Genomic DNA, 25977 nt, shown 5'->3' with positions numbered 1-25977 from the left:
CGGGTGGACCCTTGGGTTATGTCTGGGCCCCTGCGTCGTCCTGCACAGGTGACAAGCCTCCAAATACTAGTGCAATGGCCACAGCTGTCCACACCGCTGGCCACGGGCAGGGCACTGGGGATGACCACGGGAGAATCTGGAGGGTCCTGAGAAAACCAGCCCTCTGTGCCCCCAACCCCAGCCCTGCACACCTGGGTTCAGTCAATGCCACCCGTGGGGTCACAGATGAGTGACAACAATGCTCACCCGTGGCTCCACCCCACCTCTCTGTCAGCCCCCTCCCCTCTCCAGACTAGCCAGACACCCAGAACTTGTCTCTAGCTACTCTCCCCCAGCTGACTCATGCTTAGGGGCTGAACTAAATGGCCTTCAAGGATCCCTTGGGCTCTAACCTTCGGGGCTCTGGGGTGACTGATTTCTGGGCAGGCCCCCGCAGCAGGCGGTGTGGATGGGAGGGGGACCTGTCTAGTCTCTACCTGGAGGGCTGCCTCCCCACAGTGGGGTGCCACGAGCTCTCATCATGACCTGCCCCCCTGCCCTGACCCCGTGCACTGAGCAGGGTGAGGGGCAGCAGGACACAGTACTTAACTGGGTGGAGTGGGAAGGGGCTCAGGCCCTCCCTCCCCCATCAGTGCATTCTTGGAAAGCCTCGAGCAGCCCCCCGGCCCCCGTCGGAGCCTTCTAGATGGGGCATCCCAAATCTTTTGAACAAATTCCCCTGACACACACACACACACACACACACACACACACACACACACACACACACACACACACACACACACACACACACACACACACACACACACACACACACACACACACACACACACACACACCAGCCCTGAAAGCACACCTCCCTCCAGCCCCACACACCTCCAAAATACCTTCCCTGTCTGCTCGGCCCATTCGGCCTTCTCCGCTAGCCACTGCCCACCCTCCCTCCCAGTGTCCTGGGCACCCTGCTCTGCCAGCAGGGAGCGGGCAGGGGGCTGCACTCTGCCCTGGCCCCGCACCCCTGCCCCCTCACCCCGGCCCTGCGGCTCCTTCTGAGCCCCCCAGAGCCCCCTCGGCGCGGTGGCCCCCCTCACACCAGACTGTCTGTCTCCCTGTTCCCACACCCCCTCCACCACGAGGGGCTTCTCCAGGAAACGAGCCCGAGGGCGCCCTGGGCGGGGAGAGGCCGGGGCGGAGGGCAGAGCCCGGCTGGCCTCGCAGCCTGAGATGTGTCCTCTGCTGGCATCTCGCAAATTCCTGTCTCAGCAGAGCAAAGGAGCCGCCCGCCCCCCGCCACCCCCCCCCGCCACCTCCCCCCCCACCCCACCCCGGCCTCCTGCTCCCCTCCCCCCGCACCCCTGCCTTCTAGGCCACCGCACCCGGGCCCAGCGAGTCGCTGTTCTGGCTCTTTCACCCTCCTCTCCTGAAGACACCAGCCCAGTCTCTGTCCCTCGGGTCACTCCAAGGAGTCGAGCCTTAACCCCTGGGCCACTGGTGACCAGGGTGAGGACCCCTGCTGAGGGCAGGGACGGCAGCCGGGCAGGGGCACAGGGAGCAGGTGACGGGGCAGCGAGAGGCAAGCGTGGGGACTGAGGGTCACGGCCCGAGGAGCTTGGGCAGGGACAGCCTCGGAGCAGGGCCCGGTGTGGGCAGGAGGACAGTGGTGCCCGGAGCAAAGTGGTGACTTTCTCGGAGCCAGGCCGGGCTGGGGGCCAGGGTGCCCGGCCCCTCCGGGTGGCCTGCCCTCGGGGCGCCCGGCCCGGGCGGGGCGTGGAGGGGCGCAGTACTCACTGTTGGACGGGAGCGGAGTGCTCGCTGCCGAGCGCGGAGCGGCGTGCCCACCTCGGGCTGGGGCTGGGACTCTGGGGGACTTGGCCGGGGGGCCGGGCCGGCGGGGACAGCTGCTGCCGCTGATGTCACAGGGTCATGAGTGAAACCTGAGGACTGGGCCAATCTTCAGGTGGGAGCCTGGGCCGCGCTTCCCTCACGGGGGTGTGCTGGGCCCGGCCGGGACCGCCTGGGCCGGGGGCCCCGCTGACCCGCAGTGGGACGCACGCGGCACGCTCGCCCACCCACACGCACACGCACGCGCACGCTCGCTGGGGCACGCGTCTGAGCCCGCACACGCGGTTCTCTCCCTCCCTTGACGTACTAACGCAGGCTCATTCTCACACGTGAATCTCCTTTCACGCTCGTTCCCAGAAGCACTCCCGGGGACAGGCTGGCTAGCACGCTCACACACTCTGTGCACACTCATGGCTGCGCTCCCCCCATCACACTCACACACGCTCAGCCATACACGTAAACCACCACCCTTCACACAGTCACACAAACGCTTCCACTGCGTGTCACACCCATTCACACACAGGCCTGCGGCTCACACGTACAGACTCGCTCCCACGCTCACGTCAGGCTCGTGCACATATGTGTATAATTACACGCATATAGCCATACGCGCTCTCCTGCCCAGATGAGCACAGATGCCGCGTATCACAGACATTATACTTGTATCAAGTGTGTACACACACCACAGTCACGCCCATGCATTCTTGCATTTCATGCATGTTACTTGCATCCATGCGGTTGTCTGTGCCCATGTAACATGCTTCCATTCACATGTACACAGGGCCACCTATATGTACCTATGGTCACTAGATTTTTATCAAGTAGATGCCTACCTATATACCCACACCCACATCTCACACACACACGCCCATCCCCCGCCACACACAGCTGTTCAGCTGTACCACACAGCAGTCTTGAGGGTCATTTCTCCACCACCACTCCCCCACCCCTCTGGTTAGACATCTGTCCCTCAGAGGCTGGGGAAGGGGGTGTGGTAGGGGGAGGGATGAGGTTATTTAGCCCCCCTCCCCCACCTTCCACTCTGGGACTGGGGTGACCCCTAGTGGAGGTGTTGAGAAATGACCCATCTCTGCTCGCTCACCAGCGCCTGCCCCGGCAGACGAGAGACTCCCTGGGTGAATCCAGAGTAACTGTCCCCCAGAGATTCCCCCAGTCTCCCATACCCATCTCTGCCACCATCTTTTCTGGCAGCCAGAGCTCCGTCTGAGCCGAGCCCAGCCCGGAGTGACCTCTGAGAGGGGCACAGGGAAGCCCCGGGGAGTGGTCACCCTCCATCCTGGGAGTGGGCCCGATGGCGCCTCTCCTCCCAGTAGCTCTCTGTGGATCCAGCCTCAGCATTGTCGAGCCCTTCCTTGTGGGCCAGGCCTGGCTGTGGTCTGAGAAGTTCCTGCTGTGCCCGGACTTCGCCCATCTCCACCCAGTGAATCACTCACACCCTCGGAGGCATGTCTTCTAGACCAAAGAGGGAGCCTTGGTGTTTTCTCTGCAAGGTTCTTTATCCTGCTTTGCTCACTGACCTGACAGACATTTTCCACATAGTTGTATTGCTAATGTAATCCAGTGTCTGCTGGCCCCTGTCTCTTCTTTGCTTCTTCTGGCATTCAGAGAAAAGCAAACCTTTTATCTCATGTCCTTCCCAAGTTGTCTCCCTAAAGCTGTTCCCCAGGGTCCCCCTCATCACTCCCAGCCCTGCTGCAGCTCCAGTTTGCTTTGCTGCTGGCCACTGTCTGGAATTCCTGGTCAGTGTTCCCTGGATAGCACACGGCTCCCTGTCTGTGGGCACTGGAGGGGAGACGGTGGGATGCAGCTGTCATTCCCAATTATGGCTCTGCCCTTTCAGTCACTGCTTTGCCCCTGCCCAAAGCTCTATGGAGTAAGACTTTCTTTAATGAGGAATTGAAGTTATTGAAGGGAATTACAGTATATGAGGGGGCAGGGCTGCTGCATTTGGTTGTATGAGTTGTGCACTGCACAATTCTGGGCACCGATTCCATTTGCAGTCATTGTAGATTAGTATATTTAAGATGATAATTTTCTAGCAGATGGTAGCAAATTATCTAGAGGAAGGGGCTAATCTTTCTAATTTGCACAAGGTGCCATTTGGATTAAGGATGGGGATGATGGGAAAACAAAAGCTGTGTGTTAAATACGACTTTTAACCACAACCCGAGTGGAATGAATATCTCTCTCTTGATAACAATATTCCTCCTTGCTTTGGGGAACTGCTTCCCTACTCCAAATATGTGATTCTGGTGGGGCTCCTGATTACAGGACAGCCACCTTGCCCCAGCCACAGATATGGACATTGTCACCTAGGTCTGGCCAATCCTCTTGGCCACAGTGGTTGGTCCAAAAGCTGGATATGTGACTCAAGTGGGGCCAATCATAGTCCTTCCTGGGGATTTCTATGTATTGATTCAAAAGAAAGATCATCTCTCCCTCTGTGGGATTCTCTAAGTTTGTCTAGAGTAACTGAAGTACATCTGAAGGTGCCTGCGGTGTGTCTCTCATGAGTGGAAAAGTCTGTCTGTAGGAAGAGGGAACACCATGCAGAGAGGGGGAGATGAAGGAGAGGGAGAGAAGGATGGAGAAAGACCTGAAGACACCTGAGTCAGTTAAACTATAAACGAACTCCATCACTGTCCTCCCTTCCCCCAAAAGTCCCTTTTCTTTAAGCTGGTTTAGGTTGAATTTTGGTCATCCACAAGCCAAAGAATCCTGCAACATAAAATCACATTTCAGAAAATCTCATCCTGACCCACAGGAATTGGCTTCGTCACACCCTGTCCCAGCCCCACCCGCTGGCCTGAGCAGCCAGTTTCTTCCCTGAGTCATTCAGTCCAGGGTGACTTTCTGGGAGCTTCAGCAAGGAGGGGAGGGTTCTGGACTCCATCCCATAGCTCCATTCTGATGGGGTGGGACCTTGAAACTGGGTCCCCACCACATGGCATCCCATTGGTGTGATCTATGTGTTTATAAGTCCCCAAAGTATTACCAGGGGCCTTTTGGATAAAACCCCACACACACATCTCACAAGGATAACCATGATTTGTAGAAATAGTATAGTCAGAGCCTCCAAGCAGAAAAATGGAATCTCTTTATTGTTATAATTTCAAGGATTCTCCCCACAAACCCAGTTAGTCATGAAATGCTGCAAAGCAGTATTTAGCACCTCTCTTTCAACCCTCATATTCTAACTCCTTCCAATTTGTGCCTTTTTAGGAAATGGGTCAAAAAAAAGAGACTGCTACTGGGTCAGTCTCTCTCTGCTCAGCACTTCCTCATCTGTACCACACAGACATTTCCCCTTGAATTCTTTTTTTTTTTTTTTTTTTTTACTACTTATTTATTTGGCTGTGCTGGCTCTTAGTTGCAGCAAGCAGGATCTTCGTTGTGGCATATGGGATCTTTTAGTTGAATCTTTAGTTGTGGCATGCAGGCTCTTAGTTGTGGCATGCGGGTTCTAGTTCCCTGACCAGGGATCGAACCCAGGCTCCCTGCACTGGGAGCGTGGAGTCTTAACCGCTGGACCACCAGGGAAGTCCCTCCCCTTGAATTCTTAGAAGGACCCTTTTCTCTGCATTTCCATCTAAGGAGGAGAGGAGGGAGCCCTTTTTCCCCTTCCATGGTTTTTAATGCCTGCAAACTCTTCCTTGGAGTGAATTACTTTCATTTACATAACCATTTTCCTATTATGGGACATTGGGTAACGTTCAGCTTTCAACTCTTAAAAGTAACACTGCAACGAACACATACGAGTAGAAATCTTTTCCCATGTCTAGTTTATTTCCAGGAATAGATTTACCAAGGCAACAGGGAGGATTTTCGGTACATATTGTTTTGGGACACTAAAACAAACAAACAAAAAACCCAAAACAAAAAACTGAAGATGCAAATGAGTCCCCACTGAGAAGAATGGAAAGAGATTAGGTGGAGTGTTCAACACCCCAAAGAAAATAATAGTAGGCAGGACAAGTAGCCAGAAAGGCACCTCCTCCACTGTTGGACTGAAGTTAGATCTGTAAGCAAAATAGCGCTGCCAGATAAGTGTGTGGTTTTCCCATTATTCAAAGGACAAATGCTTCAATTTCCTTTGACACCTCTAATTGGGTACCAGAAGCCAGGTAGTTTTTATCTCAACCCTGTCTTCCAAAATACAAGTAAGTCTCATGTAAGGTTAACATGCAATCTTATATCTGAGGTATTGAAATGATCACCTCTTCCTGCCTCTTTCCTACAGCCACCTCCAGTCTGCTCTGAGCTTCCTTTACAGGGAAGGAAGGTGGCCTCTTTGCTGGCCTCCCTGCCTCCAGCCTTTGCCTCAGTTTAATCCATGGACCATTATACTCCCAGGCGAATGTACTTCAATGTCGACTTCGGTATTTCACGTCGTTGAACACAAATTTATCAGAGAGCTGCTAGAATAGCTTTTCCCAGGAGTTAGCAGCAGCCTGGGCAGCAGAAATGGTGAAAGTGGGAGACTGGTGTCTTAAGTTTGGATTCCCCCAAAAGTAGAGCCTGAGACAAGGATTTGGCAGCAAGAAGTTTATTTGGCAGGAGATCCCAGGAAGCACTGTGAAGGTGTGGAGAACTGGGGAGGCTGGCGGGTATGGGCAGCCCTGACAGCTTCTCTATAATTGCCCCTCTCTCTCCCTCCCTCCCTCCCTCCTTCCCTCTCTTTCTCCCCCACCCCCCACAGATGCACATAAATACATATAATTTTTAAAACAAAAATAAGATCTTACTATGCTTTCTGATTGTTTTGCTTGACTCTCTTGGACATCATTCCACATCAGTAGATCTGTTCTATACCAAAATTGTCAATGGCGGAATAGTATTCCATTGGGAGGACACATCCCATCAGACATTTGTTCTTTCTAATTCTGGTTGACATAAACAAAGATATGACAAACAAGATAAATCTTTCTAAAATGTGGTTGTGCACACATCGTCCCCTTATTTCTCTCCTGCTCAAAACCCACCAAGAGCTTCCCATTACCCACGTGGCAAAGCCTCACTTCTATAACTTGGCCTTTGAGTCTGTTCTGTGTCTGCCTGGAACTTCCCTCTGCCCAGATCCCCTACCCTAGCCAGGCAGTTTGAGCCATTGGATCTCTACAGCCCCTGTCCATTCCCGCATCTGCACCTTTGCTCTGGCTGTGTCCCCAGCCTGGGCTGCCCTCTCCCTCTCACACTGCTTGGCCCCATCCCCAGGATCTCTACCTCCTTCAGAACTCCACCCTTCAGTGACCGAGTTTTCTCTTTTTCATGATCCCTTCTTGTATGGTTCACTCGGAGGGCACTTTGCACAGTCTTGTATCTTTGCTCTCCTTTCAGGGGAGTATTTCACTTCCTAACAACGCTGGAACCAGCGAGGATACACTATTGTGTCTACAGTGCTCAGAAGGGCACCTCACACACACAGGCACCTCCTGGGTCAAAGTTTGCTGATGGTGAGCATAAGGGCTGGTTTCATCTTTCTCCCTGGAATGAGGGTGGAGATGGAAAGACGCGCCTCTGTGTCCTTCCCACTCACTGCGGGCCTGTGACCACAGTGCCCGATCTCAGCTTGATGACGGCTGTCAAGGCCATAAGACCCGCGGGGACAGCTAATGCCCACAGTCCCCACCTCCTGGAGACAGGGGTGAAGGTACAAAGGAGGAGGTGGGAATGGTCTTTCTGGCTCTAGACACCAGGACTTCTGGGAAGGGGAGCTGAACAGGAGTGGAGGGTGGGGGAAGGCAACTCTGGGGTGCTAATCCCAGCTTCCTGTCTGGATTTTCTTCGACGGCTGCTCAGGGCCTATCTTAGGATGGTCACAGCTGCCGAAATAGATCTCTCCCTTCACCTGTTCTTAAGCAAAGAAGACCTCGATAACTTCCTGTTGAAAGAACGCAAGCGTTGGTAATTTTTCCGGGACGAAGGGCACTGATGTTAAACTCCACAGACTTTGCCACCTCTTTGGAGCAGTGGCTCCCCTTGACCAGGAACCGGGGAGCAAACAGGGGCCAGCCTTTTCCGTGAACCTGGTTGGTGTTTCCTTCCTTGGTGGCCTCCAGAAACCACTCTTGGCCCGCAGGACAGCCCTCTGATTCAGAGCGACAGGGAGCAAATCCTTTGCCCTCCTCACTCACCTGCCCCTTGCCCCCAAGCCTGCTCCAACAGAATTCTCTACTCCTAACTCATCACCCTAGTCAGTTGGGCACTGGGCCCCAAAAACCAAGTGTCCGAGTTGGGGCGGGCCTCCCCAGCCACTCACGCATTCACTCAACAAACTCGGCCCCCCCAGGCTCCGTGCCGGGGATGCCCAAGGGTGCGAGGTACAGCGAGGGATGAGCCGCGATGCCCAGGCAGCCACGGCGCGGGGGTTTGGATGTGGACATCTGGGAGAGAGTTGGGCCTCCGGGGGTGGGGGTGAGGGTCCTCGGGACCCGTCGTCCCTAGAGGTGGAGAGAGAAGAGCAGGAGGCGGCGACAAAGGGCGAACGCCCCAGGCACCGGAACGCTGGCGGGACCTGCGCATGCGTAGGAGGAGACTTTGGCGTCGCCCAGCGTCGTCAAGGTAACCCTGATCCGCAGCAGCTGGCCATGGCCTCGGGGACTGGAGGGAGCTGGGGTCATCCCCCAGCACAGACTGCAGCCTCGACGGTGAAGGCTGAGTCGGGGACCAGAGCCTGCCTTTACCTGGAAGGCCTTGGGGGCGGGGTGGAGGGGTGGGCTGACTTGGGGAGCTGTCCCTGGAGGGTCTGAACCCTGGAGGAGTGGGGGTGGGTGAGGAGAGCGACCCCAGCCAGAGAGGAAGAGACTTGACAGGGAGGCCATGGGGCCGCGGAGGGGAGAAGCTCCTGCGAGGTTAGGGAAGCGACTCAAAGGCGTGGGGAGCGAGGAGGGGGTCCCCATCCCTTCCCCACCTAGTCTGACTGAGTCTCCCCCTCCCCCCAGCCCTGGGTGACCATTCCGCAGCCCCTCCTGTGGGCCATCCCACCTCCGTCCCCACGGCCGGGCCGCGTGAAGGAAGGTGAGACTCCGGGATCTCCCCACTTTGTACCCCACTCTGCCCGGCACATTCTCTGGGCGTCCTTGCTGCACCCCCTCCTTCCCCCGCCCTCCCCCCGAAGCTGGAGTTGGGGAAAAGGCCCTGGGGTCGGGGCAAGAGCAGGGGGGGTTCTGGCGCGGGCCTGCTGAACTCCCGTCCCCTAGACCTGCTGGAACTGATGATGCTGCAGAACGCGCAGATGCACCAGCTGCTTCTGAGTGGCCAGGTGGCAGCGGTGCTCAACCCGGGGCTTGCCTGGTCCCGCCCGCAGGTGCGTGGGCGGGAGGTGGGGGAGTGGGGGTGGGCTACCAGGGCTGCCCACCTGCAGGGCCAGAGGTGGGCATCCATTTAGGGTTCCCCCCACCTTGAGAAAAAGGAGCAGGCAGCAGGGGAGCCAGAAGCCAGCCCTCATCTACCTGGCTAGGTCTGTTCGGCATCTGTTATGTGCCAGGCCCCCGTGTCAGCCTCCATGGAGTGGAGGTAGCGGGTCCCCAAATCCAGACCACTCGGGTCTTGTTTTCAAGGTTTCCCTGCAGTGAATCCCCCATTGGACTGCAGACCAGGAGGGCAGGCACCATCGTACCCTGGGCCTGCAGCGTGCCTGATACTTATTAGGGGTTCAGTTGCTGTTTGTTGAACAAGTGAATGAATAAATGAATGACTATGAATACAAGGCAACTTTGGCTGTGATGGCCACAAAGTGTGAGGGCCACCTGGTTGGGGCACGAGGAGCGTCTCCTTGGAGGAGCAAGCGGCCTTAGAACCAGCCCTTGAAAGCCAGGCAGGATTCTGATGTTTGGAGGAGGTGAGGGGTGTGTCCACCATCTAGGTGGGCAGGGGCAGAATCAGGAGACAGAATGGAGGAAACCCTGTGTATATGTGGGGGGGGGTGGTGGAGGGGGGAGGGGATGGGTGCATGGGAGGGGAGGAGCTCTAAGGCTGAGCCTTATTCAGCCAGCAGTGGGCAGCCTGAGAGGTCTGGAGGGGTGACAGCCGGGTGGTGAGAGGATGCCTGTCAGCTTGGAGGGAGCGGACAGAGATTCATGGAGGGGCCGGTCAGAGGAGTCGAGGCAGAGGGAGACCCTGAGGAGCTGCTGCCACCCCTTCACCCCCAGGCCCTCAGGGGGCCCTTGGGAGGAGCGCCCTACCTCAACAAGTGGGGCACAAGTGGGTCCAGGGACTGGGGCTTGAGACAGGCTGGGACCTGGGACCCTTTGCTGCAGTGCTGCAGTGCTTGCACCTGGACAAACGTCTCTTCGAGCCGCAGACTACAAAGGAAATGAGACTAAAAATAATGGCACGCATGCGCAGGTGGGGCAATTATGAACAATAAGATACAAAAAGGCCACCAATCAGCTGCCACTTCTGAGGTGCAAAAGTAGGGTACTGAGCATGATTCCTGCACACAGCGCCACCAAGAGGGTGGGCGGACCACCTAAGCCTCCCCTCCAGCCCAACCCGCCAATCAGTCCCTCCCCTCTCCCCGTTTAAGGAACCAGCCCACTCTCCTTGGGGAGTGAGCGGGGGCACCTCTCTCTTGTTCTCACTCCCTTGTGCAGCATGAGTCCCAGTGAATTCCCAGCCTGAATTCCTTGGCTGGCTTCTTATCAATTTCTATTGATTAAAGAGTCCAAGAACCCTGTCCATAACCCTGTATCCTGAGGCCAGGGGCAGCTTGCTGGACTCCTGGCCCCAGCTCTGGAGTCATACCTGGATTCCTCCAGTCCCTGCTTGGCCTTATTAGCTGGGTGACCTTAGAAAAGTTACTTAACCTCCAAGCCTCAGTTTTTCCCATCCGCAAAATAAGGAATAAATGTCTCCAAAGAGCCTTGCTTGTGTGTAGTAAATGCCCAATAAACAGTAGCTGTTTTGTGCTGGGTATCTGGAGAAATAATTTAGAGGAATGGAGGAGTGGCGGCTGGGAGAGCATGATCCTGTATCATCTCCCCTCCCCTCTTGTACAATCCCCAGGTCTACCTGGAGGGTCAACAGGAGGCGGTGTATGAAAAGGAGGAGGAGACCGAAGCCCAGGAGGAGGGGCCTTTGGTGTTCCACCACCACTACCTGCCCTGCCTGATGCCTGCTCTGGGCCCCCTGCTCTCCTGGCCGGCCCCTCTCCTTTCCCCTCCCCTACCTCAACCCTGCTTGCAGCACTTGGCCAGGGTTCAGCACTACCCTTCTACCTCTGGGAAAAGGGGGACGTAAGTGAGGCCAGGGTCTGGGTGCTGCCCGGGCCCTGCTCTGGGGCTGGGCTGGAAGAGCTGGCCAGGGGTCAGGCTGGAGTGGGGAAACTTGTGGGTGAAATTCCAGAGGCTAGCCTGGGGCCTCTGACGGGGCTCTTTCTTTTCTCTCCCCGTCCCAGGAGAGCCGTGCCCCCGCCTCCACCCCCCAGCGCCACAGGGACTGTGGGTGTGGATGTACCCCCAGCTTCAGGTAGGGGCCAGGTGGGTGGGCAGTGGGGCCCAGGCCTGGCGGTGGATCAGAAGGCCAGGAAGGCCATGCGCCCTGTGGGGCTGAGGGCCCCTACTGTCATGGCCGCAGACAACCGGCCTATCCCGTTCCAGTTTCCTCCTTGGGCTCCACTGAGGCAGGAGGGAGTCACGATGAGGGTGCTGTCTCCCCCCAGACTACTATGATGCCGAGAGCCTACCGTGAGGACAGACGTCAGCCCCAGGACCCATGCCAGCTGCATCGCAGAGCTGGAAATAGCCCTGGAGCCCCTGTGTGCCCCGCTAGTGCTTTTCTAACCCTGAACCTATGTCTGGCAGCCCTTCTTACACCCTCAGCCCCAACTAGGCCCTCTCCCCGAGGTCAGTCAGTCCCCTCTCTACCCCACGGAGACCTTGAACCAGCCTGATCTCTGCTTCAGGGTGAGAGCCCCTTAGAGCAGTGTCCATGCCCTGGCGGTCACATAACAGCCCAACCCTGTCACAGTGATTGCTGCCTGGGCTGGCAGAGGCCTGGGAACCAGAGCCCTCCCTCGACCTCCACTCCCTCACCCCCCATCCCGGGGATGGCCAGCGCTGCGGCGTCTCGGGTTGGCCCAATAACCGAGCAGGAGGTAAGAGGCGAGGACAGCGTTTGTTGTCCGTGGCTCTCTGCAGGCCCAGAGTGATGGGGGAGGCCTGGCTGAGGAGATCCTGAAGCTGAGCCCTTGGGGCCCCCATGCTTACCCCTGGAAGCTGGCTCTGTTGACAGAAAGGAAAGGTCAGAGCCATGCCCTGCTCTGACACAGAGGGCCTGCGGTCCCAGAGGGCCACGTGGGAACAGAGTGTCTCTCTGCCCCTCTGGGCCATGGTGCATCTCCCCACCCACCCTCAGTAGGAATGAGTCGCTCAGTGTCCGATGAGGGTGGGCGTCTGGTGCCTGGGCTGGTCAGCATGGGGGTGCCCCAGGGCCTGGGCTCCCCGGGGCTCTGGAAGTCCCCCGTGAAGGAGAGGGTGGAGGGAGGCTGAGGGGACATTTGGAGACCGAAGTCCGGCTGGGCCTGGTGGCTCCCTTCCTGACCATTCCCAGGAGGAGACACTGAGGCACAGGGTTAAGTCCAGGTGTTTGTATTCAGACTAGGAAAGGGAGGGTCCCTGACGTCCTCTGCTGCTGGTCGTGGTCCTTCAGCCAGGGCTGAACCACAGCCCTAAGGAGCCATGCTGAGTCCCAGTGGCCGCCGTGCTGGTGGCCATGCCGCTCACGTAGGCTATGCCCGGTAGGCCCACCTCAGCCTCCTCCAGGCAGCTTGCACCCCGTAGGTACCTGTCCGTCTCTGGTGCCACTGCTGCCCAAAGACAAAGCACAGCAGGACAGATGTCACAAACAAGAAGAGCAGCACTGACACGACCGTGATGATGGCCACCACCTGGTTGTCTTGTGCGGGCTCTGGGGAGGGAGAGGGCAGTGGTCTTAGAAGTCCTCTGGCCCCAGGTACCAGGGCCAGAGGGGGAGTAGAGGTCCATCCATCACCCCCCCACCCCTCGTCCTTCTGCAGTCACCCTGTGTTGCAGAGGTGAGTGGCAACTGGTATATCAACTAGAGGAAAGGGGGGCCGGGGTCCAGGCCACCAGCTGGGCCTCTGTGAGACCGTGAGGGCGGATGTCCCCCTGCCGCCAGCTCCTGCCACCAGCACGTGGTTGCTGGACACCACAGCCTGGACAGTGGCGTGGTCCAGGCCGAGCCCCTCCTTGGGCAGAGCTGAGGGAGCTTCTACCAAACTCTCAGAAGACAGAGAACATCTAGGTCATCTAGAGTCACAGAACAGCAGGGCTCCAGGGGATCTTAAGGGTCAGTCAGGCTACACTTGTCATTGCAGAGAGGGGCCAAGGCCAGAGAGAGAAGCTTGACTTGGTTAAGGTCACCCAGCTTGTTAATGGCCAAGCAGCTAGCTGGGGTCCAAGCTGGCAACTTGGAGAGAGCTCCAGGGAACTCCTGGGATCAAGTTCCTGGGTGCCTCCCCCTGAGCTGGCAGAGAGTGGGGCAGAGGTGTTTTCCTCCCACGAGGGGCTGAAAGTGAACGCCCTCTCCTTCCCTCCTCCTCCGGGGGCTCCCCCTCACCATAGACGTCGAGCGCCTGGGGATCTGAGACGCTGTGAATGAGGTCCCCGCCGCGAGAGCGCAGGTCCATCTCGGCCCGGCAGGAGAAGTTGTGGCGGTCGTCTTCCCGGTGAGCCGTGGTGTTGTGGGTGACCATGGCCTCTTGGGGGGAAAGTGTTGTCCCCACAAAGGTCTGGCTGTATACGATCTCACTGCCATGGAGCAGGGTGACAGTGAGACCTTCGAGGGGTGCCACAGAGGGCACCCTGCACTGGATGGTGAATGACCTCCCTACAGCCACTAAAGTGGGCCATAACTTCAGCAGCACTTGCTTTGGAGGGTCTGAAGGAAAGAAGGAAGCAAGGTTTGGTCAGGATGGGGGTGCAGTTCCAGCAGGCTCCACCCAGCCAGGACCATCCCCGTCACCACAGTGTTCTCAGGAAGTGGGCTGGGGCCTGGCTGCTCTAAAGTGTAAAAAGAGGAAGGAGGAAGCAGTTCAGGGTGAAGCATGTACTGGGTGGTTGTTTTATGGACATGAATTCTGGAATGGACAAGAATGGAGGTAGCCTGGTGTCTACAAAGAAAAGGTCCAGAATCTGTACAGTCAACTAGAAAGATATAAAAGTTTTGGACCTGTCTCCGTCCTCTCCAAAAATTAAATACAAATTTCAAAAATTAAATGGTTGGGCAATTATGCTGAGAGAGACTTAGAAGGGAGTACTCATTGGAACTGGATCATGAGCTGTGAGATTCTTCACTTCAGAGGCGGAGGCCAGAGTCAGACCTGCCTTGGCTCTTCAGGATCGGGCTCTGAGCTACCTCTAGCCCTTAGCTATTAAACTCGGTGGTACCCTGGGTTCCTTTTTGAACTAGAATGCCTTGCCCCCATTACCCCAGGATAATATGTTAGGTATAGGACATCTTTCTATTCATCTGATCCACTGATGACAGTTTCGAGCGATACCCTCGGTGCCAAGCTGTTGAGAGAACCCCAGTCTCTCCAGGGTCTCCATGGCCTCTGGGCAGGTGTGTGTGTGATGGTCACACATTCGCCAAGGGCCCTCAGGGGGAGATAAAACCACGCCTCAGCCTTCTCTCCGGGAGGCCAGTGGGCTACTGCAGAGTGTCCCAGCCCTCCTGATGGGGCCCCCACTGCTTGTCATGGGGCGCAGGGTGTTCTGGTGATGGGGTGCTACCAAGCTAGGAGGAGACTGTAGCACGGCATGGGAAACAACTTTTAGATTTGTCTAAACCTTGCTTGAATTGTCCTCCTCTGAGCAAACCTCAAAACGAGGGTTGCCAACAGGCTCAAGGAGGCCAGAGGAGGGTGTGAGAAGATTCTGAGCCCATGGACTGGGTCCAGGAGCCCAGGGAAGTGGGGGCCATAACGAGAGCACCCAGCAGCAGTAACAGAGCAGCTCTGCGTGCGTTCGGTAGACACAGGCTCTGGCCTAGGGGAGCAGGGCCCCGCGGTGCTGCACTCACGGAACACACTGATGTTCAGGCTCTTGGACTCCTGCTTCCCGGAGCAAGTGAAATGGCAAATGACATCTGTGTCCTGGGAGATGTTGAAGACCTCAAACAGCTTCCACTGATCCTGTTCCTCCAGGAGAGTCTTGTGTAGGGTGGTCTCCAGACCACCGGTGTTGGGCTGGGTACAGGTGGTACTACAGTTAATCACCTGAGACTCCCCGGACTCCACCATCAGCTGCTCTGGCCACATGCGTACCTCGAATGCCTCCTCGCCAGACCCTGGAAGACCAGAAACACTAGGCAGGAGAAGTCCCTGCTGCCCTGCCCAGTGGAGCTGCCCGCAGCGGGCAGTCTGATGAGGGGTAGAGGTCCCCTCTGCTCCTCTCCCCTTGTTCAGACCTTATCGCCTTGGGTCTAGACCACAGAGACTGTGACCCCCCTGCAGCTGTCTCCCTGCCTCTAGTTGCTGTTCCTCCAGCTCGTCGCCTCCAGATTAGTCTTTCTCATGCACGTCTTCTATCTCCATGGAGAGGGATCTTATTCGACCTACGAGGCCCAGCCCAAATGTCCCCTCCTTCACGAAGGCCTCTCTGAAATGGAGGTGGACTGTGTCCTCTGAGCCCCCATGGCCATGGGTTCGACTCTTCCCTCCCTCCTTTCCTCTCTTCTTTGCAAATCCTTTTTGAACACCGGCTGTGTGCCAGGCACTGTTCTAGGCTCTGGGGATCCAGCAGGGACCAAAGCAGACCAAACCCTGCCCTTGCGGCGGTCGCATTGCAGTGAAGGAGACAGACAATAATAAACAAGTGAACTAGCCAGCTTGTCAGTTGGTGGTAAATGCCTAGGAAAGGAAATAGGGAGTGGGGTGGGGTTGCCGTGTTAAATCGTGTAGTCAGCACAGGCCTCACGGAAACACCGACATTTGAGCAAAGAATGAAGGAGGTCGGGGTGGTGGTGGTGGGGAGCCCAGCAGGCAGGTATCTGTAGGGGGAGGGAACCGCCAGCGCAGAGACCCTGGGTGGGGAGGAGACCAGATGGCTGGAGCTCAGCGAGGAGGAAGGAGGGGGAGGCGAGGTCAGGAAGGTAATGGGACCACCTTGCAAATGACTCATATTCATGCTGGCTCTCCCTTGGACATTCTGGAGCTTCTAGAAGGCAAGGCCCAGATTTCGCATATTTCCCTTTGTGCTCAGCACAATACCCTGTGTGTGGCACAGAGCCAAGAAATGTTTCAGGCACGAAGCATTTCAGGCCTTCGGAGCTCGCCTCCCACTCGGTGAAGACCAGAAGGTCCTTGATCCCAGCCAGCTGGGCCCGTCCTGTGTCCTGTGCTCCTGCCACACCCATAGACCCCCCACTTAGCCCTCAGCTAGTGGCATATAATGAAGGGGCAAAAGAGGGGCTTTGCAGGGAGAGAGAGCTGGATTTGAAACCTGAGTTTGCCAGGTACCAGCTGTGTGGCCTTGGGCAAAGTGCTTTCTCTGAGCCCCAGTTTCTCCATCTGTCAAATGGGCTAGTAATCCCTTTCCTGCAGGGTTGTCGTGAAAGCACCTGGCAGGTTGTCCAAAACAGAGTGCTCAGCCCACAGAGGCATTTTCCTTCACGGTCCCCTGGACCTCCTGGAAGGGGCTTCGTTTTCGCTTTCATGGTCGCCACAAGGTGATGCCCTCTGCTGCCCTCTGCTGACCCCTGGGCCACCACTGAAGACTAGCTGGGGCGTGCCCTCACCTGCCCTTGAACCCCAGCCTCCCTTCACCTCTCCATTTAGTCTCCACAGCCTGCCACATCCACACACCATGAAGTTATGGGGTCTGGTTCCCAAAAGGCCAGGACCCCTACCCGCTGCCCAGGGTCATGGGGAAGCCAGGCTGGCACAGCATCCTGTACCCATGGCGGACGGCCTCTGTGTTCAAAGCCTCAGCGACTTCAGGACCGGGACCCCCTTCCCTGCCTGAAGGGGAGGGGGTCCTGGCTGGCACGCGCCCCGTCAGGAACCCCAGGCTCACCTGTGCAGCAGAGCAGGGCGAGGAAGGCCGAGAGCAGTCCCCAGCCACCAAAAGGGGACATCTCGAGTGGCGTCCACGGGCTCCCAGGGAACAGCCGAGAACCGCCTGGAGAGAGATGGAGGGCGCAGGTCAGGGAGTGGTGGCCTGGAGCCGCAGCCGGAACCCCCAGCCTTCTGTGAGCTGATGACCACATTTCCTCTCGTTATCTGAGTGGTCTTGGGGAGGCCACGTGGAAGGCTGGCTCCCAGGGTCCCAGGTCTCTAAGAAGCCAAGCAGAGGAAGCTGGGAAGCAGCTGATAAGCCAGGCAGATGGGGGGAGCGCCGGGGGCACACGTGTGTGTGAGTGATGTGTGTGCACACGGGATTCCCGTGCGCTGTGTGTACACACAGGACAGCGCTGCCTACAAGCCTCAGATCTGGGGAGCCCCAAATCCCACAGGACACACTGTGGGAGTCCCCTCTGCGTAGGGATTTTCCAAGTTGGAAATAGGGTTTAGGAGGCAATAGCTGGATGTTTACCTCCTTCCTCTGCCCCCTACCCTCCCCTGCTCTTAGATTTCTGGTGATACACACTGTCCCTGGGCACTTTCTTCTCTTTTTTTCCTCAGCTAAACGTGATTTCAGATTACTAAGAGAAGGAGGAAGGAAAAGGAAGCTAGCATTTAATTGACACGTATTCTTTTCTAGGGACTAAGTTAAGGTTTTAATACATTATCTCATTTAACTGTCACACCAAATCTACACATTTTGATTGTGCATCTGAGGAACCTGGGGCTCAGGTGAATTAGGTGACAGAACTGAGGTGAGAATTTAGGAATGATGAGGAGTTGGTTGGATGATCAGTGGTTGTCAGGGATTAAAGGGAGGGAGGGATGAACAGGCAGAGCACAGAGGATTTTTAGGACAGGGAAACTACTCTGTATGATACTACAGTGGTGCATGTGTGTCATTATACATTTGTCCAAACCCATAGAATGTACAACACCAAGAGTGAACCCTAATGTAAACTATGGACTGTGGGCGATGATGATGTGTCCATGCAGGTTCATCAGTCATAACAAATGTCCCACTCTGGTGGGGGGGGTGGGGGGTGTTGGTAATGGGGGAGGCTGTGCGCGCGTGGGGACAGGAGGTTTGTGGGAAATCTCTACCTTCCCCTAAGTTTTGCTGTGAACCTAAAACTGCTCTTAGGAAGAAAAAGTCTACCAAAAAAAAAAAAAAAGCAGCTCAAACACACTGCCTTGAAGGCAACCTTCTGGGTTAGAGTTCTTACCGACTATGGATTGCTGTTGAAAATGCAGGCTCTTAAACTCAGTTCTTAGCAGGGTTTAGTGGAAGTCATGTACTCAGTCATGCCTAAATTCTCATCTCAGATTCGGTTTTTAAAATATTTAAACAGAAAACCCAGTTCCACATTGTTTACAAGACACATGTAATGATTAAGAGTATGGAATGGTTGAAAGTCAAAGAATGGAAAAAGATATACCAGGCAAAAGCTAACCAAAAGAAAGCCAGAAAAGGTCTATTCGTATCAGACAAAGAGGACTTTTAAGACAAAAATATTGATATTTATTAGGGATAGAGTGAGTACCTAGATCAAAGGGTCAGTTCATCAGGAAATTATAATAGTTCTAAACTTGTAAGCACTTAGTTTGAAGGAACTACAAAGAGATAAAACCATCATCACAGCAAGAAATTTTAATACAATGTCTCTCAATTATGAATAATGAAGCGGACAAAAAAATCAGTAAATGAATGGAAGAGCTGAAACATACAATGTAAAAGCTTGATCTGCACCTATAGAGAATACAAATTCATCAAAAAGATAAGTTTTAAGACCCCTGTATATTTGGTAATTTAAAAACATACTCATCCATGGGTCAAAGAAAAAATCATAAATGACACATTTTAAAATTCTTAGATTTGAGTGATAATGAAAATATCATAGATTATAATTAGTTGGATGCATCAAAAGTGGTACTTAAAGGGAAATTTATAATCTTGAATGCTTGTATTAGAAAAGTATATGAAATAAGTATCCAATTTAAGTAAGAAGTCAAGAAGTTATAAAAAGAACAACAAAGTAAACCCAAAAGTAAACTCAGAAGAGAATAATAAAGAACAGAAATCAATAAAATAGAAAACAAAGATATGGTAGACAGGATCAATAAAACCAAAAGTTAGTTCCTTGAAAAAACCAGTAGAACAGGCAAATCTCTGCTGGAATTTACTTATAAACAAAGGAAAGCACAAATAAACATTATTAGGAATAAAAATAACTACATAACTACAAGATTAAAAAGAAGACTATACAAATGAACAATCTAACCTTACTCCTAAAGGAACTAGAAAAAGAAGAACAAAACCCAAAGTTAGTAGAAGGTAAGAAATAATAAAGATCAGAGTAGAAATAAATGAAATAGAGACTAAAAGCAAACAAACAAACAAAAAACAATAGGAAAGATCAGTGAAACTAAGAGCTGGTTCTTCAAAAAGATAAACAAAATTGATAAACCTTTAGCCAAACTCATCAGAACCAAAAGAGAAGTTACAAAAACACCTCAGACATAAAAAGAGTCTTAAAAGATTACTGTGAACAATTATAAACCAATACAATGGACAACCTAGAAGAAATGGATAAATTCCTAGAAACGTTCAATCTCCCAAGACTGAATCAGGAAGAAATAGAAAATATGAACAGACTTATTACCAGTAATGTAACTGAACCAGTAATAATAATTTTTAAAATCCCAATAAACAAAACCATAAAATTCCTAGAAGAAAACATAGGCGGCATGCTCTTTGGCATCGGTCTTAGCAATAATTTTTGGATATGTCTCCTCAGGCAAGGGAAGCAAAAATAAACAAATACGTCAAATTAAAAAGCTTTTGCACAATGAAGGAAACTATCAACAAAACAAAAAGGCAGCCTGCTAAATGGGAGAAGATATTTGCAGATGTTATATCCAATTAGGGGTTAATAGCCAAAATATACAAAGAATCATACAACTCAACATAAAAAAAAAAAACCCTATTAAAAAATGGGCAGAGGGGACTTTCCTGGTGGTCCAGTTGTTGAGACTCCACACTCCCAATGCAGGGGGCCCAGGTTCAATCCCTGATCAGAGAACTAGATCCCACATGCCACAACTAAAGATCCTGCATACCGCAACTATGACCTGGCGCAACCAAATTAATTAATTAATTAAAAAAAAAAACGGGCAGAGAACCTGAAGAGACATTTTTCCAAAGAAGATATACAGATGGCCAACAGACATGAAAAGATGCTCAACATCACTAATCATCAGGGAAATGCAAATCAAAAACACAATGAGATATCACCTCACACCTGTCAGAATGGCTGTCATCAAAAAGAAAACAAATAAAAAGCATTGGCAAGGATGTGGAGAAAAGGGAACTCTTGTGTACTGTTGGTGGTGTTCACTGATAGATGCATGGATAAAGATGTGGTTGGTATATCTATACAATGGAGTATTATTCAGCCATAAAAAATGAAATCTTGCCATTAGCGAAACATGGATGGATCTAGAGGGTATTATGCTAAATGAAGTGAGTCAGACAGAGAAAGACAAATACTGTATGATCTCACTTATATGTGGAATCTGAAAAAAAACCAAATGGGAATTCCCTGGCAGTCCAGCGGTTAGGGTTCTGAGCTTTCACTGCCAAGGGTGTGGGTTCAGTCCCTGGTCGGGGAACTAAGATCCTGCAAGCTGCGTGGCATGGCAAATAAAAAACAAAAATTACACCAACATAATAAAGGCCATATATGACAAACCCACAGCAAGCATCATACTCAATGGTGAAAAACTGAAAGCATTTCCACTAGGATCAGGAACAAGACAAGGATGTCCACTCTTGCAACTCTTATTCAACATAGTTTTGGAAGTCCTAGCCACAGCAATCAGAGAAGAAAAGAAATAAAAGGAATACAAATTGGAAAAGAAGAAGTAAAACTGTCACTCTTTGCTGATGACATGATACTATATATAGAAAATCCTAAAGATGCCATCAGAAAACTACTAGAACTAATCAATGAGTTTGGTAAGGTTGCAGGATACAAAATTAATGAACAGAAATCTCTGGCATTCCTATACACCAACAACGAAATATCAGAAAGAGAAATTAAGGAAACACTCCAATTTACCATTGCAACAAAAAGAATAAAATACCTAGGAATAAACTTGCCTAAGGAGGCGAAACACTTATACTCAGAAAACTATAAAACACTGATGAAAGAAATCAAAGATGACATAAACAGATGAAGAAATATACCATGTTCTTGGATTGGAAGAAGCAATATTGTGAAAATGACTATACTACACAAAGCAATCTACAGATTCAATGCAATCCCTTTCAAACTACCAATGGCATTCTTCACAGAATTAGAATAAAAGATCTTAAAATTTGTATGGAAACACAAAAGACCCTCAATAGCCAAAACAATCTTGGGAAAGAAAAACGGAGTTGGAGGAATCAGACTCCCTGGCTCCAAACTATACCACAAAGCTACAGTAATCAAGACAGTATGGTACTGGCACAAAAACAGAAATATAGATCAATGGTACAGGATAGAATGCCCAGAGATAAACCCACACACCTATGGGCACCTAATTTACAACAAAGGAGGCAAAAACATACAATGGAGAAAAGACAGCCTCTTCAATAAGTGGTGCTGGGAAAACTGGACAGCTACAGGTAAAAGAATGAAATTAGAACACTACTTAACACTCTACACAAAAATAAACTCCAAATGGATTAAAGACTTAAATGTAAGACCAGACACTGTAAAACTTTTAAAGGAAAACATAGGAAAGACACTCTTTGATATAAACCACTAGATCTTTTTTGACCCACCTCCTAGAGGAACAGAAATAAAAACAAAAATAAACAAATGGGACTTAATTAAACTTAAAAAGTTTTGCTTTTAAGCAAAAAGCAAAGGAAACCGTAAACAAGACAAAAAGACAACCCTCAGAATGGGAGAAAATATTTGCAAATGAAACAACAGACAAAGGATTAATCTCCAAAATATATAAACAGCTCATAGAGCTCAATATAAAAAGCACAAACAATCCAGTTAAAAAATGGGCAGAAGACCTAAATAGACATTTCACTAAGGAAGACATACAGATGGCCAAGAGGCACAGGAAAAGATGCTCTACATCACTAATTATTAGAGCAATGCAAATCAAAACTACAATGAGGTATCACCTCACGCCGATCAGAATGGCCATTATCAAAAAAGCTAGAAACAATAAATACTGGAAAGGGTGGGGTGAAAAGGGAACCCTCCTACACTGTTGGTGGGAATGTAAATTGATACAACCACTATGCAAAACAGTATGGAGGTTCCTTAAAAAACTTAAAATAGAACTATCATATGACCCAGCAATCCCACTGCTGGGTATATAACCTAAGAAAACCATAATTCGGAAAGAGACATGCACCACAGTGTTCATTGCAGCATTATTTACAATAGCCAGAACATGGAACCAACCTAGATGTCCATCAACAGATGAATGGATGAAGAAGACGTGGCACATATATACAATGGAATATTACTCAGCCATACAAAGAAACGAAATTGAGTTATTTGTAGTGAGGTGGATGGACCTAGAGTCTGTCATACAGAGTGAAGTAAGTCAGAAGGAGAAAAACAAATACCGTATGGTAGTACATATATATGGAATCTAAAAAAATGGTACTGATGAACCTAGTTGCAGGGCAGGAATAAAGAGGTAGACATAGAGAATGGACTTGATGACATGGGGTGGGAGGGCGAAGCTGGGGTGAAGTGAGAGTAGCATCGACATATATACGCTACCGAATATAAAATAGTTGGCTGGTGGGAAGCAGCAGCATAGCACAAGGAGATCAGCTCGGTGCTCTGCGACCATCTGGAGGGGTGGGATAGGGAGGATGGGAGGGAGGCTCAAGAGGGAGGGGATATGGGGACATGTGTATGCATATGGCTGATTCACTTCGTTGTGCAACAGAAACTAACACGGTATTGTGAAGCAATTATACTCCAATAAAGGTCTATTAAAAAATAAAATAAAAAACAAAACAAATAAAACCAAACAAAAAACAGGCTCATAGATACAGAGAACAAATGGGTGGTTACCAGAGAGAAAGGGGTGGAGAGGGGTACAAAATAGGCGAATGGGATTAAGAGGTACAAAACTCCAGTTACAAAATGAGCCACAGGGATGTAACACACACTATAAGGAATATGGCCAATAATATTGTAATAACTCCATATGGGGACAGATGATTAACAGACTTATCGTGATTATTTCATAATGTATGCAAATGCCAAACCACTACGTAGAACACCTGAAGCTTACATAATATTGTACATTATACTTCAATTTAAAAAATTAAAATAATGTTATAATTCAAAAAAGAAGAAGCCTATACAAATTCATAGAAACAGGGCTTCCCTGGTGGCGCAGTGGTTGAGAGTCCGCCTGCCGATGCAGGGGACACGGGTTCGTGCCCTGGTCCGGGAAGATCCCACATGCCGTGGAGCGGCTGGGCCCGTGAGCCATGGCCGCTGAGCCTGCACGTCCGGAGCCTGTGCTCCGCAACGGGAGAGGCCCCCCGTACCACAAAAAAAAAAAAAAAAAAAAAAAAAAAAAAAAAAAAAAAATTCATAGAAACAAAGTAGAACTGTGGTTGCCAGGGCCTGGGGCCAGGGGGAAATGGTGAGTTGTTTGTTTAATGGGTATAGAGTTTCAGTTTTGCAAGATAAAAAGTTTTCGAGATTTGTTGCAAAACAGTGTAAATGTAACACAACCATCTTTAAAACAGTACATTTAAAACCAGTTAAATGGTGAATTTTATGTTATGTGTATTTTACCATAATTGAAAATTTTATTAATACAACATTATAAATCAACTATACTTCAATAAAGTTAAAATTAAAAAGACTATAAATCATTTATGTCAAGAAATATGAAACAAAGTAGACCAAATCTTAGAAAAAACAGAACTTACCTAACTTGATTTAAGAAGAAATAAGAAGCCTGAATGGTTCTCCAGCTATTAAAGAAATTAAATCCACGCCACAGCTAGAGGAAGCCCGCACACCACAAAGTAGAGCCCGCGAGCCACAACGAAAGATCCCACGTGCCGCAACGCATGCCGCAACTAAGCCCGGATGCAGCCAAATAAATAAATAAATAAGTATTTTTTTAAAAAAAGATGAAATCTTGCCATTTGTGACAACACGGATGGACCTTGGGGGCATTACGCTAAGTGAAATAAGTCAGATGGAAAAAGACAAATACCATATGATTTAATTCATATGTAGAATATTAAAAACAAACTAAAAACAAAATTAAATCCATAATTTGAAATCTTCCCACAAAGGAAATACCAAGTCTAGATAGTGTTCCAGAAGTTTAAGTAGAGATAATTCTAATTTTATAAAAACTCTTTCTGAGAATGCAAATCGCAGGAACACACTCTTAACTCTTTCTATGAGGCCAGTGTAACCTTAATACCAAAATGAGACAAGAATAGGATGAAAAAGGAAAATTAGAAGCCAGTCTCACTCATGAATATAAATGCAACAGTAAGAAAAATACAAACAAACCAAATCTAGCAGTATATTAAAAATACTAGACATCATGTCCAAGTTGGGCTTATCTCAGCTATGCAAAGGTAGTCTAACAACAGAAGAGAAATCTACATATGTCATTTATTATTGTTGGTAACAGTAAACTTCGGTGCTCTATGTCACATTACTTCTGCCCTCCTCTGACATCCACTGTGTTTACAGCACATAATTTCCTGCAAGCTTAGACTCACCTTATGCTCCAGTGTCTCACCTCAAGCTTATATCACGTTGCTTTTTGCGTTTTGCCTCAGGGTCTTCTTCAACGGCTTTAGGAGTCACTTATCTGCCTGCTAGTGTTTCCCAGAAGCATAGGAGAGTTAAGTTCTCTAAGATGAAATCCTTTCATCCCTAAGATGAAACAGGAGCTGGTGGATACATGCTCCAGTCTCCTTCTTTTGGGGAAGGCAATTCTGGGCAGCATCCTGTAGACTTATCAGAGGTCCCCACAGATTTGAACTTCCTTTGCCTACAGCTGCAACAGCAATTATGCATCGTTAATTGGCTTTTTCTCCTTCGCTCCCTGCTTCCTGGCATCACCTCTCAAATAATCTACCGGAACTGAAGTCCTTGTTCCAGGCTCTATTTTTGAAGGAGCCCAAACTAAAAACTTACATTAATAGATTTAAGAAGAAAAAAAACTATGATCATCTTAGTAGATCTAGAAAAAAAAATGATGATATTCAACATCTTTCATGATAAAAGCTCTTAGCAAACTAGAAGGAAGCTTCCTGGATGGCCTGGGCCCATGTGGCCCATGGCAGGGAGGCAGCCCCATACCTCTAAGTTGGTTGTGTGGTTGACAGAGCAGGGGAGGGAAGAGAAAGGACAAAAACAGGAAACAACCGCGAAAACCATAGGCCGACAATGGACTGAGAGAGACGCAGACGTGAGCTCCAGCAGGGACCGTCTGGCCGCAGGGAGCTCTGTGCGTCTCCAGCCCCTGGGCTTGAGGGAGGCCGGGGAGGGGTGGGGAGGCCCAGGGAGGGGAAAGGACAAGAACTCAAGTCTTGATTGACAGTCCATCCCAAGCCCTTTCCACTCTGCCACGAGGGAAACGAGGAGGAGCAAGGAATGCAAACTTACCTGTCATCTGCTAAAGGGCGTGGCTGCGATGGGGAAGGAGGGTGGCCAGGGGTCCAGCTTCCAGATGCCGCTTGTGGCAGGGCTGCCACCCGTTCAGCAAGTATAATGAGGCTTTGGCCCAAACTCCCCTCTCAGGAGTCACGTGCTTCCTGTCCCAGCTGTGACTCCAGACTAACCTCACTTTCAGTCCGTTACCTCTTGTTTTAAACTCTGTTAAAATATACACCCTGTAAAATTGACCATTTTAACCATCTTTAGTGTCCAGCTCTGTGGCATTAAGTCCACCCACACTGCTGTGCAGCTATCACCACCACCACCCCTCTCCAGAACCGCCGTCCCTCACCT

At 51.0% G+C, this 25977-nt stretch overlaps 3 protein-coding genes across 8 annotated transcripts in view; 1 reads left to right on the top strand and 2 right to left on the bottom strand.

Moving 5' to 3' along the window:
• Positions 1 to 1885, bottom strand: part of SCN4A (sodium voltage-gated channel alpha subunit 4) — a 46296-nt gene extending 44411 nt beyond the window's left edge. Inside the window, exon 1 of the mRNA XM_082678181.1 lies at positions 1789 to 1885. The gene's annotated coding sequence lies outside the window, so the exon portion shown is untranslated. The remainder of the gene's footprint in view (positions 1 to 1788) is intronic.
• A 4644-nt stretch (positions 1886 to 6529) lies between these two features.
• On the top strand, positions 6530 to 11553 carry PRR29 (proline rich 29; the record flags this gene model as incomplete). The annotated part of the gene is made up of 6 exons (XM_082678794.1): positions 6530 to 8567; positions 8805 to 8880; positions 9063 to 9169; positions 10870 to 11099; positions 11261 to 11331; positions 11525 to 11553. The coding sequence occupies exons 1-6, from the start codon at positions 8196 to 8198 to the stop codon at positions 11551 to 11553; spliced, it is 885 nt and encodes a 294-aa protein (XP_082534920.1). The 5' UTR covers positions 6530 to 8195.
• Positions 11554 to 12454: 901 nt separating this feature from the next.
• Positions 12455 to 25731, bottom strand: ICAM2 (intercellular adhesion molecule 2). Of its 6 annotated transcripts, none has more exons than XM_082679275.1 (6): positions 25633 to 25724; positions 24741 to 25021; positions 16902 to 17006; positions 14908 to 15174; positions 13444 to 13764; positions 12455 to 12771 (listed from the first exon to the last, which is right to left on the bottom strand). In XM_082679275.1, the coding sequence occupies exons 3-6, from the start codon at positions 16960 to 16962 to the stop codon at positions 12593 to 12595; spliced, it is 828 nt and encodes a 275-aa protein (XP_082535401.1). In that variant the 5' UTR covers positions 16963 to 17006; positions 24741 to 25021; positions 25633 to 25724; the 3' UTR covers positions 12455 to 12592. The 6 variants fall into 6 exon arrangements, with proteins under 6 accessions (XP_082535401.1, XP_082535403.1, XP_082535402.1 ...); XM_082679277.1 differs by having other exon boundaries at positions 24761 to 25021; XM_082679276.1 differs by having other exon boundaries at positions 24741 to 24897; positions 25633 to 25711.
• Between the last annotated feature and the right edge of the window lie 246 nt (positions 25732 to 25977).

This window comes from Grampus griseus, assembly GCF_964374135.1.
Source record: "Grampus griseus genome assembly, chromosome: 20".
NCBI lineage: Eukaryota > Metazoa > Chordata > Mammalia > Artiodactyla > Delphinidae > Grampus > Grampus griseus.
This window is presented reverse-complemented; position numbering and strand designations above follow the sequence as displayed.

Bases quoted from the DNA above. Each gene is read 5' to 3' on its own strand.
- ICAM2 (XM_082679272.1), bottom strand. From the start codon at position 17,094: ATGTGGTCATCAGCTCACAGAAGGCTGGGGGTTCCGGCTGCGGCTCCA. The intron at 15,175-16,901 runs GTGAGCCTGGGG...CTGGTCTTCCAG, and splicing joins CGCCCTGCTCTGCTGCACAG to GGTCTGGCGAGGAGGCATTC. The intron at 12,671-13,443 runs GTGAGGGGGAGC...GTCTTTGGGCAG, and splicing joins CCAGGCGCTCGACGTCTATG to CAGTGGCACCAGAGACGGAC.